This window comes from Poecilia reticulata, chromosome 2, assembly GCF_904066995.2.
Source record: "Poecilia reticulata chromosome 2, P_reticulata-male-v2, whole genome shotgun sequence".
NCBI classification, from domain to species: domain Eukaryota; kingdom Metazoa; phylum Chordata; class Actinopteri; order Cyprinodontiformes; family Poeciliidae; genus Poecilia; species Poecilia reticulata.
The window spans coordinates 37,454,383-37,471,780 of NC_088831.1; the positions used below are offsets into that span (position 1 = coordinate 37,454,383).

Here is a 17,398-nt window from a genome sequence, read left to right on the forward strand (position 1 = left end):
TGCCTATCTCCAGCTAACGTTCCGGGCGAGAGGCGGGGTCACCCTGGACAGGTCGCCAGTCTGTCGCAGGGCAACACAGAGACACACAACCATGCACACACACACTCACACCTAGGGGCAATTTGGACAGACCAATTAACCTGACAGTCATGTTTTTTGGACTGTGGGAGGAAACCGGAGTACCCGGAGAAAACCCACACATGCACAGGGAGAACATGCAAACTCCATGCAGAAAGACCCCAGGCAGGGAATCGAACCCAGAACCTTCTTGCTGCAAGGCAACAGCTCTACCAACTGCGCTACTGTGCAGCCCGTGAAATTACCATAATAACCTGATTTTGGCTGGAAAGCACAAAATCTCCCCTTTCAGAAACTTGGGATTTTTCAGATGGCGCAAAATGTGGCAGAATTGCGATACTGCAAATTTGGCTGAACTGCTACATTAAGACTTATAGGATTAAACGCTACGTTATTCAGTTTTTGCACATGGAAACAAGCCATTTTTTTATTAAATATATTGCAATTATTTGTGGCATTTATCCATAGGTTTCACTATAGAGTGTCATAGACAGAAATTGACGCTTTTTAAATGCTGTAACTTGTATTTTTATAGATGGATCTTTTGCATTCAAGCCTCGACATTTTAATAGATGCAATTCTATTGACTCCACTGTAAACAATTCACATTATTCTTTTATGTATATTTTGAAAACATTTGAACAAAACCAGGCTATTATCGACCACCTTGCTAAGTATGTTCAAAAACATTAATACCATTCAATCCCACTAAAGACAATTTAAAAGTAACTCCAAATCAGGCTCCAAATGAAGTTCCGCTCTAGCCCCCATTAAACCTTGGACCGCCCGTGAACATGAAATTTCCCTCAGATTTGACAAAAACTATTACAATGAAATTTAAGGCAGTAAAGTCAGATTAGAAACTCAGGTCGTTCATAGGGTAATATTCTTAAAATAAACGCTCATCTCAAAGGAAAACGTACAAGTTACAGCGGCCAGGCCTTGGGAAGACGGATTTTCTTTGACGGATTTCCTCCGCCACATTTCGCCCTCCCTAAAGGAAAGAAGCTGTGACACATGTGGGAGGGTTCACTCCAGCCTTCCACCTTCCCCGGACGCTGTTCTGCCGGAAGACCGTAGTAAGTGATCATCGTCACGATTTGCTTTTCACGCTCATGACGGGAATCTTAGCGAACGATGAAACTCGCTCTTTGACGTTCACTGAGCGGAGGACGGGCGTGTTTTGTTCTCATTCTGACCAGCTGCACATAATTATGTCGGAGGGGACGTGGCAGCGTCTGTCTGCCGGTCTGTCTGCCTGCCTGCGTGCAGCTCTGTGTTTCCGCTGCCGCCGAAGTCATTTTAGTCAATAAACGGGCAGCGCTGTCGTAATAAAACATGGAAGAGAAAAAAAAAACAGATAAATGTCCAGCTTTAGCGTTCCAATAACAGAGAAATACCGCTTTGGTGTGTTGACGTTCAACCATACATGACTCTGTTTTAAATAGTAGATCCCATTGCACAAATGTTATGTTTTTGTGTTTGTACTGTTAGGTGTTCAAGTCAAACTAAAACATCATACAGAACATAGGCAGTATGTTTCCAGTTTTATTTGGAAGTGAAATGTGATATACACTTTCTTACTTTACAGAATCTACAAATGAGGAGCTTGACTGTACTTTATTTGGCTTTTTTTCTGAGTCTGACACATCTGATTAAAACACAGTGGCAGCATCATCCTGTGGGAATGTGTTTTTTGTAGCGTGGACAGGGAATCAGGTCAGAGTCAATAGCAAGATAAATGGAACTAAATACAGGAAGAACACCTGTTAGAGGCTGTAGAAGTCTTGAGACCTGGTGAAGGGACTATCTTCCCTACAGGACAAAAAGCGTAAAGTGAATTTGATTAAAGTGTACGGCCCAGCCAAAGCATAAACCTAAATGAATTGCCTCTTGTCCAGACAGGCATCATGGGATCCCCACTGAAGAGTCTGGTTCATGATGATGATAGGTACCAGAGATCCTTCCGCCTTTTTCTGGAGCGCTCCTCTGAACACCAATGCATGCGGGACTTCATCCACAGCAAACTACCTGACATTCTGTCCAGGTAAAAGCTGCTTTAACAATGATTTAACACATGGACAACTGAAAATATTACGGCCTGTGGTTGCATTTTCTTTAGAATTTATTTTAGACATGCCCAATACATTTTTTTTTTTAAATCGGTGAATAATTTTGAGTAATTCCACATAAAAATTCATAAAAACTGAATTGTGAATACAGTGAAAACTGCAAAGATACATACAATACTAATAATCCAACCTTTCCTCCCCTGCACCGTCACAACAACATTTGGTAGAGGAATATTTCTCGACAAGATAATTGTAATTTTGACAAGTCTTGACAAAATTATTATGATTATGCAGTTTGCGTGAAAGAGGAACAAAAATATTATGTTGCTTTGCATGAAGGAAAGAAAACTTTATTAAATGAGCAAATCTTTTTTTGCTTTTGGTTGGTGATTTTCACAGAAAAATTATTTGAAATTTAAATAGGAACTGACTTTCATTAAAAAAAAAAAAACATGCTGTCCGTTGCTTCAGCTGTGTTACAATTGGAATAGAATATTTAAATATTTTTTGGATCAAAAGTTCAAATGAGCCTTTCACTTAAGTTTGTGAAAAATATATGTATTTTCTTGTTGCATGAAGGCTTCATTAATGGTGCCAAAATATATTTTGAAACAATAATGCATTTGATGAAGGAAAAAAAAATGCAATTCATTGTCAGCTGAAGATCAGGATTAAGTTGAGACAAATCTGTATCTTGGCTTTTAAAATCCTGCAGGTGTGAACTGTGAACATGTGATTTGACATCAGGGTTTTTGATTAACTGGAGAACCATAAAGCAGGAGATGGTTCTGACCTTTAAGCAACTGGTAGGTAAAAAACACAAGTTAGTACTTATTGTTGGAAAACGGAATATGTGAATTTCATTGCAATGCATATAATTTGTTCGTGTCAGTTTGCTGTGCGAAAAAGCAAATATCAAATTAATTAGAGTGCAGGGATATATAATTTATTTATTTATTATTTATTTAGTTCGAACAGACAGAAAAGGCAATCAAGAAAAAAAAGAAAAAGATTAACAATGCGTTGCTGGCGATCTAAATGTATATTTTAACCAGTCAAATAGTATGTGCATGGTTGTGAATTCCCAAAAAGTAAGTGCATAAATGGTCTCTCTGCTGGCGCAGGCTGTGGGAGGTGACTGACGCGCTGCAGAGAACCCGACCAAACTCGGCTCTTTTTTTGACGTTTTCACAAGCAGATCCGTCAGGAAGCCGGTGGGATGTGACTCGCAAGTTAATTAAAAGGTGTAATGGAGTTAATAAAAATTTACGTTGACTGACAGAACGCGCCACAGCGACATTCAAAGCCCAAGTTCTTGCAGAGGCTTCAGTCGTTGGATCAGAACATCTCACATTCCCGAGTGTCAGGCAGAATTGTCAGTTACAGGCCCAAAAAGATGTGACCCACATTTGGCAGGTTGGAAGCTGTGAATTTCAAGGCGTCGCTGCTCTGAAGACATTCTGCTTTTTCTTTTTTCCTGCTTTCTCTGCTCTCCCCGCAGCATTGGAGATGGAAAGTCCCATCTAAATGTCATTGGAGTTGGAAGCGGAGCTGGTAAGAGCACAAACTATATGGCGCTGACACCGCTGAACTTAGCTTATGTGCAGCGTGACACGGTAAATAGCTGAATGACCTCTGCAGCAGATAGCTAAGGTGAGGGAACGTTGGCGAATCAGTCGGCTGCTTCTGAGTCGATTGGAGAGTTTTATTCATGGCTGCTGTGAGAAAAAGAAAAGACCGTGTGGAGGCTTTTTGTTGCCATCTGACCATTTTATTTACTATTAGTTTGACAAAATGACCTAAACACCACGTAGCTTTACAGCACCAGGTTCTATTACAATGCAGTCATTTCTTTTCCTGTGCAAACTGAGCACTTGCCCTCTGAGTACTGCTACCCTTTACTTATGTCAAAGCCAATCCTTTTACGTTACCTGAGCTGTCATTTCTGTATCATAATGGATTCTCTAATGGACTTGTAAATCCATTAGAATGACTACAAACTTCCCTGCAAGGTAAAACAATTCACTGCATCCTGGCATCGGCTCCATGGCTTAAATTTACTCCTCTCGTCGTGGCAACTTGTCAATAGGAAAGTGAACAAAATGTTCTCCCTTTAGTCAAATGATACTGACAGAATAATAGTTAGAGTGCCTGCTCTGGTTTTTAATCCATGTGGACTTTATGAGGTTACTTCACTTTTTGATCTACTTTTTTTGTGGTGACATCATAATGTTGTATTTGACTTGCCTAAGAGCCCAGAGTTGGGAATTATAAAGTAATGTTACATCCAGTATAAATGAGTTGTAGCTGCGAGGCAGAACTCCAGAGTGATTTACTAAACGCTCTGGTGCCGTCTAATGTTAGCATTACATGATAAACACTGTTTTCTTACAGTTCTTTCTATGCAAGCACTAAAAGATATAATTCTATTTTTTTAATTAAGGCTCTATTAAACATCTAGAAAGAATTTGGGTAGAGCAGACACTATATTCAGATGTAAGTTGTCCTTGATGTAGACACCTAGGCTTCAATTTCTGACCACAGAAATAAAAATAAAAGTCCAAACATTAACTTTTTTTTACCTTCAGTAGAAGGCTTAAAACACACACTCTATGGATATGGAACTAAGTTTATCATTCAATTTCATATTTTGCTCCAAATGGCATTTGTTTAACAAAAGTTGTTTCATTTTTGTATGAAAGCTTTGGATTCAAAGCCAGATCTGGATGTAAACTACACGATGTGCGAGACTTGCTACTAAATGGTACAACAGAACAAATCTGTTCAAAAAGTTGAAACCTAAACACGGTCACACGTGAGCAGCTAAAACAGAAAGTGGCTAAAAAATGTACATGTTGGTCAGTGTTCCAGTTATTGCGGGTCGAAAGCAACAGCTTCCGAAACAGCAGCGTCAGCTATATTTCAAATTTAACCTATGATACAATTTTTCTGTGGTTTTCTTGTTGTAACGCAGCATTATAAAACAAAAACCAAGGGATTTCAACAAGTTAACATTTTTGCCTCTAACTTTTTCTTTTTTTGTTTTTAACCGCCTTGCTTCTTCTAGGTGAGATAGACCTAGAGATGCTCAACGAGCTACACAAGAAGCATCCAGGGGTGACAGTAGATAATGAGGTGGTGGAGCCAAGCAGCCAGCAGCTACACAACTACAAAGGTACAGTCTTCTTAAGGTTCACCCTCTTCTTACAAAGTGTATCTGTGTTCACATGCATTCTAAACGATGTTTCAATATTTCATTTTCTGGCTGGAGAGGGTATGTTCTTTGTATTTTTAATGCTGAAGCATTGTGTTAAAGCTGCCTTTGACCTTCTTGTCAATAAATTAATAAAAACATCGCTGCTTTTTTAGAGAAGAGCTGATCATTGAACCACAATGACCAATCAGCAACCGACGACCCCTCCGACATTCTTCCAATGACAAGTGGCTGGTTGTCTGCAATCTGATGCTTAACACAGTTCAAGGCTTCTAGTTTGCTTTAATATACTTCCAGATACCCATAAGCTTCTTAAAATCAGTGGTTAGTTATGTCTGACTTTTGGAGACAGACCAGGAACAAACCAGAGGAACAAACCAGGCTGTAGTAAGACTTGGCAATGGAAAAGGGGTTTTAATGAGCAGAGAACGATGTGCGTGTGTGTGCGTGTGTGTGTGTGTCTATGCTTACTCAGTTCATGTTCTGGCATGTGTTTACCTCCGTATCTGCTCATGCAACTTGACTAAGTTTATATAAAGGAGCCATAACACCAGCCAATCACAGACTGATCTTTTTCACCCCATATCCTGAATTTTCCTTAATTTTCCCACAGTGGGAACATAAAGCATATTTCTTTCTTTATTTTTGACATTACCCCAAAAAGTCATTGGGGCCAGTAGAATGTCACTCGATTCGGTTGAATGACGCAGATTTATTGTTTCCTGCTGTACAACTTAAAGGCTCATTAATAAAATGCATACAGGGATCTTTTGCATTATGTTTAAATAAAAATGATGATTAAATAAATATGAATGAGATTCAAAACAGCCAAGCAGAGAAATACATTTCTGACCTGAGTTTAAATGTTTTTTGTGTTTACCGCCTTTTTGTCTTTTTTCAATTTAAAAAAAGACAAAATTTCCCAAATTAGCTTAAACTTAACTTTGTAAAACAAGAAAATATTTCATTTGGCCTAGTTCCTTTTGAATTATTAAAAAAAAACTTTTACATCAACATTTAGCAAAGGCATGGTTCCTTTTAGATTCCAGATTTAAAAAGAGTCAATGTGTAAAATTAAAATGAAATCATTTAGAAACATCTGGTGCAATTAAATTAAATCAAGCTATTAAAAAATTTAAAAAGTAATGTAAACAGTGAGCATAAATTGCACATCTCCAAACAAATACACAGCTGAGGCTCCTTAAAATTTCAGCATTTAGTTACACAGAACTCCCATCAATTATATTGAATCAAATTAACATAAAAGCATGTTCAAATGGCTTTGTAGGATTTTATTTTTTTGGCACATTTGGAGGCTTTCAGTTGCAGTCATAGTTTTCTGAGAAGTTACAACTGAGAATATTAAACAAGCCAAGTGTGCAAAAAGGTTCTACAGCATAAAAAATATAATGAAACACAGTAAAGACAGACATCTAAAAAGCAGATGGTCCTCCAAGATTCATGAAAAACTAAAATGGAAACTGGTCAGAGAGGCTGAACAATGAAGGAGCAGCAGGAATTTCTTTCAATTGCTAGTTTATGTTCTGCATGTGACAACAGATGATCTGTGTGGAGGCATGAACACGGCTGCACTCAAAACATGTCCGCAAAATCCGACAGAGTTTGGGAACTTTTGTATGAAAGAGTAGACGAGTTCCAAGTCGAGATACGAAATGCTGACAGACTCCCGTCAGATGCTGAAGCTGAATGAAAAGCTGCTTCCACAGAGGATCAGCTCAAAGGAGAGTGCAAACAGGAGATTGCATGCTGCCTTGAACAGATTGTTTCCTCTCTCTAACCAATTTGTGTGTTCTTCAGATAACACAAGGTGAATTGGAACATTAAAGATGGAAATGATTTGTCGTGGTCTCCTTTTTTTTTTTTTTACATCATCAAAACCGGATATTTTGGAATGTGTACTCTTTTCAGCTCAGTGTATATCTATACCTCCCTACATAAAAAAAACCCCAGTTGTTATATTTGTTAAGTATCTGTCTTAAGTTTTAGTGTCGCAGAAACCTGAGCTAAACTACATCAAGTTCACCTGGAACAAGATGACGGCCTCGGAGTTTGAGGAGAGCTGGAAACTGAGCGAGACGACCAAGAAGGCAGACTTCATTCACATGATACAGGTTGGTGCTGAAGCATTGCCAGCCCTGGTGCTGTATTTCCGACACATCTAGGTCATATTCATTAGGTGGCACTCTGCAGCAATTAATCCCATTAGAGCATCTGTCTAGCATAGCAATATAATTAGGTGCTCCAAGAATGCAGTTACCAGCTCATTATGTGTGGTGAAATCGACAGATGCTGTACTATGTGAAGGATCCCGGTGCTACCATCAGCTTCTTCCAGAGTCTCCTCGATAAGAATGGGAAGCTTCTCATTATTCTTGTGTCTGGTGAGTTGATTGACGTCAATTTAAATTAACAATCGTCCTTGTTATTCCTCGCTGATGTGAAGGAAACTGTTACGCTTCATTTGTTCAAGGGGAAATACAGTTGCAAACTTTTTCACATTTTGTTGTGTGAGAACCAGACGTGTCGGTGTATTTTATTAGGGTTTCATGGAGTAGATCAACAAAACGTAAAGTAAATATGCGTAAATATATGAAGTGGAAGGAAAATGAGAAATGGGATTCATCTTTTTTTTTACTCCGATACCCCAAACGATCTGCCTTACGTTTCACCGCCCACATAAACTTTCTGTCTGTGCAAGGAGAGCATTAATCAGAGAATGAGCAAAGATGACTCTGGGGGAGCTTCAAAGATCCATAGCTCAGGAGGGAGACAACAACTATTAGCCACGGCGGTGATAAAGTGAGAAGAAGCAAGAAACTGTCACGACAAAACCCCCGTTTGCAGTTTCCCACATGACGGAGCAAACATTACAACAAATTTGATATAGTCAGAAGGAACAAAAATCAGACTTTTGGGCCTTTATGCAAAATGCTATGTGGGAGTATACTGACGTAGCACCTTGTTGTTAACACACCTGCCATTCATGGCAGGAGCAGGAGAGATGGTCAGAGCTGAGAGAAGATAGCTGGAGTTGAGTCTAGTTTAGTCATTGAAGATGACTTCAGACTGAGGTGGAGGAACCAAAACCTAAATCCAATTGATAATCTATGGCAAATTTGATTTAATGTTGAATTTCACAGAGCCTGGACTGTTTTAGAAATAAGAAAAATTGGCAAAGAATTATGTTTTTAGATAAAGCAAAGCCAGCAGGAACATAGTCCTGCCTGCTGCAGCGAACTGTTTTCCTACAAAGGAGACAGTCTGAATATAAATCCACACGACACTCATCAGGTTTTTTCACTTGTGAAACAATTTTGACAACTGTGCATTATTTCTCAGTGTTTTCTGTTGGTCTACAACATAAAATACCTGTAAACATTGTTACCATGCTGACGCTAACACTGTTTCTGCCCCACCTGTTCAAGGGGAGAGCGGCTGGGGGAAGCTGTGGCGGAAATACAGGCACGAGCTCTGCAATACCGAAATAAGTCAATGCGTGACCACGGGAGACATCAAAAGCCTCCTGGACTCAAAGGGAGTGAGCTACCACAGCTTTGACCTGCCATCTCAAATGGATATCACCGAGTGTTTCACTCAGGGAGATGAAAAGGGGGAGCTGCTGCTTGACTTTCTCACCGAAGTGCTGGATTTTAATAAAACGGCGTCACCAGAGCTGAAAGACGGCGTGTTGGAGCTGCTCCGGCATCCGGACTGCAGCATGGAGTCTGAGGGCAGAGTGATCTTTAACAACAACCTCGGTGTCATAGTCATCAATGAGCCAAATTAAAAACAGATCTTAGCTAGAGTCAAGGTCAGATTAGTCCTAGATGATGATGAAATATTTTCAAGTACATTGAGTATCTTCAAGCTTTATCCTGTGTTGAATTTAGTTTTGTATAAATGTTGATGTTTTATGAATTCTAAAGTCCTCTAACATAAAATAAATTAATACATTCCTTTCAATTTTTATGATTAAACTTGTATTATTATGACATCAAAGATCATTCTTACTCCGCTACAGACATTAGCTTCAGATTTTTCTCCGGTCATTACAGTTTGTAATGAGCTGCTCTTGGCCGGCTGCTGCCCAGACCCCATTATACTCTTTTTTTTCTTTCTCCGGGAGCGCTTTATTCCTACTGTACAAATAAATATAGAACTGGACAATTAGCTTTTCATTGAGAATCAATTTAGATAAGCTTAAAGTAATTGTGCATTATGTTTTAAAATGATTGGAAGTATTATTTCTAGTAGGACTTGAACTGGGTAAGTGAAAACACAGTTGCTCCTGGGAGTCTTTTCTTTAGCCGTCGGGTTAATTTATTTCAAATATAATCTGGGTTTGTTGCTAATAGACAAATTATATTGCAGCTTTAATTTTGTATTTCTGAATTCAGATAACCCTTTGGAGTCTCACAGTGACGAATCTGAACAATCACATAGAAATTTTGTTTTTTTTATACTCTCATTTAATTTTTATTCAACTTCACCATAAATGATCAATTATTAGTACATGGAAGGGGATAAAAGACAAAATGATTTATTTAAGTATGATGTATAGAACAATATAAAGATGCTGAAGAAATGTTCTTTTGTATTTTGTAAAATTTTCTCTACTTTAATTCCTCTAAGAGCAAGTTTGTGCTGCTAATGAGTGTTGTGCAAAATCTAATAGAAAAATCCAAAATAAAAACTACACTTGCCAACTGGAAATATTACTCCATGTTCTTGTGTATTAAACATTTTTATTTCTATTAATCAGTAAAAAACATACAATATTCAGAAAAAGGCAAAACACTGCAGTATTTTACAGCGCTAATGTTTTCTTTGAAATCGAAGAAAAGACAGAATCCTTCAAATTACCTGCATTATCTAGTTTTACGATTCTTATCTTAGGAACTCCCTGTGCCATAGAAATGTTAGTTCAGTAATGAGGCCCTGGTAATGTATTTACATTATAAAAAGACATTACCACCAAAGTGATCATTTTTAAGAAATTACTTCTGCTTGTTCTGACGTCGATGGTTTGCAGTAAAGAACACAAAATTCATTTTCTCAGAAGTTTATCATTTTACTTGGAACCAATAAATAACGGCAGTTTAATGTCTCTGCAGTTTGAAGCAATCCCACATAGTGAAACAAAATGTCTTAACATTTTGTACAATAATCTGAAATGCTGAGCCTCACTGATGCAACACCACCAGCCGTTCGTGCTGCAGCAACATTATTCTTCCTTTGACTCTTTTTGAGTTTTAACAAAATGATCTTTCGTGGAATGAGGAATCTGTTTAGATGTTCATGAGCTTTTGATGTGAGACATAAAACGTGGATTATTTATGTTGGCGTGAATTTCTTCCCCTCCACATTTACATTGAACTCAATAAATGCAGACCTTGAGGCAGATGTCTGAACCTCTGGCGCCCTCTTGAGGGCGCCATTAGTTACTGGAGGGAAAATGATGACTGTCCTGTGCTTTAAAATTGACATCCGGATAATTTTAATCCTAAACTGCATAATCAGTAAAAACAGGACTAATTTGTGTTTTCTCTGAGGTTAATCTGCAGTAATTGTTCTAAGTTCTCACCAGACTAGCATGAAGTAAAACCTCACACTTCCAGGAAAGCCCATCACCTAAAAATCACCTCAGCATGACTAACAGCCTGGTGACTGTGTAATACACAAATGAGCAACAATAAAGCAACACAGATTTTGTCAGACAGCCATTTTGCATTTTTTTTATTTAGTCAATGACATTTATGCATACATGTCGTGACGTGTCGTTTCCTGTGATGTGTTTCAGTTCAGACTTGGTAGACTATTGGATCACTATTGAACCCACTGCTACCGATGTGTAGCCCTGTCATCCATCTCATGGGATTCAAATTTATGTCGCTGTAGATTCTCATGTTGACACATATAATACATCAATTTTCCGCAAGATCAATGAGCAATGCAGAATATTTTTAAAAAGCCAAAGGCAGATTTATGTGTATGTTTTCCCCCTCACTCTTTCCCATGTAGCTGCAGTGTATTTCATAAATCATTATAGAATTTGATTTTCATTATTAAAATACAAAATGTTCAATTGAAATGCAAGCAGTTTCTCCCTTTTTTTGTGATAAATTAGTGGAAATTTTAATTTGGAAAGATTTCCTTTAGATGTTTAAATGAATACAAACAGAATACCCATACAAGAAAAAACTAAAAATGTCCCATTTTCTCATACTTTGTTTCTAGCTGTCCTAATGAAAGCCAATGCTCCAAAACTATCAGCGTGTCTTGGACAAATACAAGGATTCCTGTCACTGATTTGCTTGTGATCTAAAATTCAAATGAACTCATATTTTCTTGTCTCTGAAATGTAAACCATTTAGCAAAAAGATCTAGGCACATTTTATGCTGCCAATCCAGAAAAAGTGACGTTGGTGCCATCTGAAGGCACAATTAACAGTGTTTTAAGTTTCTAGTTTGTGCATCTTTGAAGTTCTCATCAGAAACCAAAAATGAACATCAACTTTCAGTTAATTGTTAATTGAATATTTAATATGTTAAATTGAGGTTGGTCATTTTTCTTGTAGTCTAAAATAACTGAGAAGGAATTTAAATTTGGTTGGATTTTCTTTTCACATTGCAAGAAAAGAGGAATTCAAAATTGACCCTTTTTAAAAAAAAATTTCTGAGAGTTAGAAAAAAAAACCATCAGCTTATTTTGAGTAAGTCTGAGTATCAAGAAACTTTTGACAGTGGAATTACAACTAAATAAAAACAACTAAAGAAATAATTAGCCTCAACCAACAGGCAAGCTAAGTTTTTTGTAAAGCACATTTCTGTACAAAGGCAAGTCAAAGAGCTGAGCATGATGAAGACATGAAACATCAGACAAATGTTACACTGCAAGGAACTTGTATTACAAAAATGGAACACAAGTGAAATCAATAATGTTCAATTTATCATTAAAAGCTAATCGAAATAAATTGGCTTTTGCTTGAAGCATTTATTCAGTTTTCTGAAAGTTAATTTAAAAACTCCTGCTGCTTCTTCTGTGTTTGGTTCTGACTCTGGAGATGCAGAGCAGAACCAGAAGATCTGAGTGATTTACAAGGTTGATAGAGAAACTTTCTGTGGTGGAAAAAAAAAAAAACATTATGTGGGACCAGAGCTAAGTGCGTGAAGTCACAGTCACAGAAAATAATAGTCGCAGAAGTGGGAACAATTTTTCTGTTGTGATTTTGAAGATACATAATACGACACTCACACTTTTATGACAGTAAAGACTACTTTCATGGCAATTAAAGTATTTGTATTTTAAAAAGTACATTAGATAACCACGTTTTCCATTGTCGATTTCTGACAAGAACCTTTAATTACCAAAACATACAGGACCAAATAAGTTCAGGAACACATTTCTGTGTTAGCAGAACAGCTGCAGTGACTTCTCTTTTATTGTTTTAGAGCCAGAGTTCAACAGTTACGTAACGCAACGACCAGCCTTCTGGGAGGGGGATCAGTCCTGCAGCGTGAATTTAAGAAAGCGGCGCAGCACTTTGTGTTCCTGTTCCTACCTCCCCCCAAAAAACCACAAATTTAAGGTATATTTTTTCACATTATCTAAATTAAATTAGCCTACAATGTGGATAAAAGTGTTTGGTTTGTGTACTGCAGGGTGCAGTCATGAGTGCAGAAACGCACACTTGTTATGAAGGCTGCAGTGTCAACATCTTCCAGTTCTACCTGGAAAAGTCCGGAGAGCACGCAGCCATCGTCAAGTGTCTGCAAAACGTCCTGCCTGCAGAATTTCAGAGGTACAACAAGGAGCGATCTACTCATTCATGCATTTTTGTTATCTTCAGAGTTAGTCGCACATGCGCAGTGGAACAAAAAAAAAAAAAGCAACTTTATAATGTTTGCTGATTTATCTATTTGTAGAAAATTGGGCATTGAATGAATAAGGAAAATAGTAAATTGTTTGTTTGCTTAATTATTGACTCATAATTCAGTGCTTTCATTTAAATTCATTATTTTGGCTGGTTTTGTTGTTTTTTTAAAACATGATTTTTATGTTTTACAGAATTGGAGCTGGTAAAAGCACTCTGGATGTTCTTGGTGTTGGGAGTGGGGGAGGTATGGTAAAACGTTTCAGATTTAAACTACAAGTTAATAATTTATTCAAAAAGGCCCCAGTGATTGACAACCTGCGAGGGGCAATGAAGAGAAACCGAACCACTGATTAACTTCTGACATTCACTGATCAATATTGGCCAACGGTTGCTCTATAAGGTTTCAGAGCAAAGACTGCACATAAAGATATGGATAAGAAGAAAAGCAATATGCATGTCCTTTAGATATTTAACCGACTGCTGTCAGCATAATTTACAATTCGGTCATAAAGTAAAACAACAGACTCATTTCAATTTAATACCCAGGAACCTAAGAAGAAGAAAAAACCTCAAGAAACCACAATGAAAGATGTTGGCTGACTTTTTAGGAAGAGCTGTGAAGACACTGTTGCAGTAATCAATGCAACTATAGATAATAAACACGCTGACTTCCTCTAGATCTGGCTTGGACATTAGTACTAATCCTAGCAATGATAGATGGTGATAGAAGGCCGACTTTGTAACTGTGCATGTGTCTTTGAAGATTCTGAAGATTCAATCAATCAATCAATCAATCAATCAATCAATCAATACAATTTTATTTGTATAGCACATTTCAGCAGCAAGGCATTTTAAGGTGCTTTACATAATTAAAGAAAAAATAAAAACAGCACGTGACATTGAATAACCAATAAGAAAGAGAAAGATATTTTGAAAAAAAAGAAAAAGATTAAAAAAGATAAAAACGCACTTTTGTTACGGAATTTAAGCGCCTGTCGCCGCCTGTCACCACCGGACTCCACCTGACTCCACCTGACTCCACCTGACTCCACCGTCCCTTTAACACGGACGGCGGAGGCCTAACAGGACCTTGCAGCACCAGGTTCCGTAGAAAGAGGAATAAAAGAAATTAATAAATAGATAAAAAGTCAAGATAAAAACATTAAAAACATCAAAGTCATCAAAACCTGCACTGTAATCCTAATTTTGCCATAAACAACTCTAAACAGGTGGGTTTTAAGTTGAGATTTAAAGGCACCCAGTGTTTCAGCTGTTATACAGTTTTCTGGAAGTTTGTTCCAAATTTGTGGTGCATAGAAGCTGAATGCTGAATTGCAAGTCTTTGAAGCAAGAGAATGGTGCCGTTCAAAAAAGAAAATTCACGACTTTGAGCAGAACTGTAACATTTAATTGAAAAAAAACCCAGTTGTGTTTCATGGTCTGTTCCAGGTGAGATGGATGTTCAGATACTCTCACTTCTGCAGTCGGCCTTCCCTTCTGCTCCCATAACCGCTGACATTGTGGAGGGCAGCTCTGAGCTCACAGCCAACTTCAAAGGTAATGATAATTTAGTTCAGCATTTTGTGTTCTGTAAATATAAAAAAAATAAAGCATTTAGGAGATGCTCTGATCACCGTTCTGTGGCTAAATTCCAGTCTCCAGTTTTTGAAAAGCTTTGAAGAATCTAGATGTGTGTATATGTTATGACATATCTTAATATGATTGCTGCATTCTCTCTTTGAATGTCTTGAAAGCTTTGGCAGCCAAGACTGCTGACCTTGGGAAGATCCAGTTCTCTTGGCACATCATGTCCAGTGAGGACTATCAGAAAGCAAAGGGAGGCATAAAGGAATTTGATTTCATACACATGATCCAGGAAAGTTGAAGAAAGTTTGGTTTTACCTTTTGCCTTCTACTCCCTGAACTGTCAATGCATCAAATGTAGCACAGATTTGAATTAAGCTAAACTATAACTCCTACAAAATATATTTATAAAAAAGGTTTACACGTTTTCTAATGTACATTGTTTGCAAAAGTTGCTAAGAAATATTTCACATTGTGACCACCAACGACAATTTATTAATTTAGGACTTTATGTCATAGACCAACAAAAACTACTGCACAAGTGCAAAGTAGAAATGAACGGATGCAGCTGAGTTCTAGAAAGTATTGCTTCAGGCGAGATGAAATATAAATGCACACCACATTTTTCAGAATCTTATTTTATTAAAAATGTAGACAATTGTATCGTTTTCCTTGAACTTCACAAGTATGCATCATTTAGTTTTTGTCTCCTAAAATTCAAGTGAAACATATTAAGGCTGTGATTTAAAAAAAAAACCCAACATATTCATTTAGTGCACATTTTGTAATTGAAGTGATTCCTGTTGTTTGAATATAAATGAAAGGAAAAAAAAAATTACACTTGCATGTGCAAATAGTGAAGCCATAGGAACCAATGCTTTTCCTCCACAGATGATCTACTATGTAAAGAGCCTGGCTGAAAGTATCAAGTTCCACCATGGCCTCCTCAAAAACAACGGCAGACTCATGATCATTGTTGAAGCAGGTAAGCAGAGTTGGACTGACTGGTTCGCCACACAATTTAAATATACAAGATTTCTATTATTACTCTGCTTATTCAGTCATCTTTATCAGTAATCTACACAATGAAGGTAAGTTCTGACTGAAAAGCAAAACGTTAAACCGAGTTCGTCTTGTTACTTGTTACGGAAGAGAAAAATACATGCCTTTCTTTATCAGCCTGGATCATTCAGCATTTGTTTTTTTGTTTTCTCTACAATCCAGCCAACAGTGGTTGGGACGTCCTGTGGAAGACTTACAAGAAGGAGCTGTGCGTCGGAAGCATCACCGAGTACCGTTCATCTGGAGAGATCACTGCCTGCCTCAAGGACCAAAGCCTCAAATTCGAGGAACATCCGGTTCCCAACAGCTTTGACATCACAGAATGCTTCGACCGCAGCAGCGTACCTGGAGAACGTCTGCTGAGCTTCATGACAGGAACAGAGCACTTCTACGAATCCTTCAGCCCTGAGGTCAGAGCAGGCATCCTGGACGTCCTCAGGAACAAGTGCAGCACTGAAAAGGACGGCAGGGTGTTCTTCAACAGCAATCTAACTTGCATTTTTGTTCATGCTTAAGTTTGCTGACAAATATGCTCTTACAGTGTATTTTATGTCTTTCTACCCAGCATGTTTGCCTTTTAGAACCAATAAACACTACATGTGTAAATTCAGCTTCTGTTCTCGTTTGAAAAGGAACGCTTGCTTTTAAATGCTCAAATTCTAAATTAGCTTATTTTTGAATAGTTTGATCAGCAAGGGAACTGTTAATGTCGTGAGGAAGATGTGTATTTAAATGTAAGCTTTTGAATAAAACTATTGTAATCAGCACCGTAATAAAAGATAAGAAGTTTCCTTAATGTAGCAGAAGTAACTTCTACAAAGAGCCGACAGGCAAAATATCGCCTAACTCTCCTGGGTCTACAGTCACTGCAGCCTGGAAGATTATGACTCAAACAACCAAATATGCATTATCTGGTGAAAAAAGTGGAGCATTTAGTAGCAAAATGGCCAAATGTACCCTTAAGGAGTAATTACTCGACTCGCTTAAAAACTGTGCTAATAATTATCGAAAAGTTAATCTTCCATTCCGATAAGTTTGCCAAAAGTGTGACATTTACACTATGAGATTTAAAGGTACTCGGGCGATGACGCAACTGCCCGGAAAACCCCCGATCAGCTGATCATCACGGCCATTTTATGGCTTCACGTGAGAGTGGAAAGACTCTCAGAGTATGGCACAAGATGTCGGCTATGAAAATCATGACGTATTTTCCGGAACCCGATCTAAATGTATGCGTAATGTATGCGTAATTCATTCATCTCTGTGCGCTCTCCGTGCATAAGCACGTGTGGTACACGGGAGTCTGAGCACGTGGAGTTATCTCGGTTCCGTGAGTTCAGTTTTGATTTATTTATGATAAATCGATCATAGCAGCAGAAACTGGACGATTTAGAGGCTTTTGAAGGCTTTTGAACAACAACGGTTTTTCGATTTGCTACGAGTGGAGCTAAATCTTCTGATAGCTGGTGGGATTCGGATGAAGAGGAAGAG

The 17,398-nt window shown here is 37.9% G+C and overlaps 2 protein-coding genes across 3 annotated transcripts; both read left to right on the forward strand.

Annotated features, from left to right (window-relative positions):
• The first annotated feature begins 706 nt into the window (after positions 1–706).
• On the forward strand, positions 707–10,097 carry LOC103460763 (histamine N-methyltransferase-like). 2 transcript variants are annotated; one of them, XM_008403090.3, is made up of 7 exons: positions 707–1,157; positions 1,984–2,125; positions 3,652–3,704; positions 5,218–5,325; positions 7,366–7,496; positions 7,672–7,765; positions 8,810–10,097. In XM_008403090.3, exons 2-7 carry the CDS (start codon positions 1,989–1,991, stop codon positions 9,169–9,171), a joined length of 885 nt encoding a protein of 294 aa, XP_008401312.1. In that variant the 5' UTR covers positions 707–1,157; positions 1,984–1,988; the 3' UTR covers positions 9,172–10,097. The 2 variants fall into 2 exon arrangements, with proteins under 2 accessions (XP_008401312.1, XP_008401305.1); XM_008403083.3 differs by having other exon boundaries at positions 712–1,157; positions 1,980–2,125.
• Positions 10,098–12,832: 2,735 nt separating this feature from the next.
• LOC103460754 (histamine N-methyltransferase-like) lies at positions 12,833–16,517 on the forward strand. The gene is made up of 7 exons (XM_081604545.1): positions 12,833–12,973; positions 13,047–13,186; positions 13,453–13,505; positions 14,711–14,818; positions 15,016–15,134; positions 15,734–15,830; positions 16,070–16,517. Exons 2-7 carry the CDS (start codon positions 13,056–13,058, stop codon positions 16,420–16,422), a joined length of 861 nt encoding a protein of 286 aa, XP_081460671.1. The 5' UTR covers positions 12,833–12,973; positions 13,047–13,055; the 3' UTR covers positions 16,423–16,517.
• Positions 16,518–17,398: the final 881 nt, after the last annotated feature.

What these genes read in the sequence shown, in the direction of transcription:
- LOC103460763 (XM_008403090.3), top strand. Translation starts at nt 1,989, where the DNA reads ATGGGATCCCCACTGAAGAGTCTGGTTCATGATGATGATAGGTACCAG. An exon ending in TGGAGTTGGAAGCGGAGCTG is followed by an intron (nt 3,705 to 5,217) that starts GTAAGAGCACAA and finishes TGCTTCTTCTAG; the next exon opens with GTGAGATAGACCTAGAGATG. An exon ending in GCAGCTACACAACTACAAAG is followed by an intron (nt 5,326 to 7,365) that starts GTACAGTCTTCT and finishes ATCTGTCTTAAG; the next exon opens with TTTTAGTGTCGCAGAAACCT.
- LOC103460754 (XM_081604545.1), top strand. Translation starts at nt 13,056, where the DNA reads ATGAGTGCAGAAACGCACACTTGTTATGAAGGCTGCAGTGTCAACATC. An exon ending in CTGCCTGCAGAATTTCAGAG is followed by an intron (nt 13,187 to 13,452) that starts GTACAACAAGGA and finishes TATGTTTTACAG; the next exon opens with AATTGGAGCTGGTAAAAGCA. An exon ending in TTGATTTCATACACATGATC is followed by an intron (nt 15,135 to 15,733) that starts CAGGAAAGTTGA and finishes GCTTTTCCTCCA; the next exon opens with CAGATGATCTACTATGTAAA.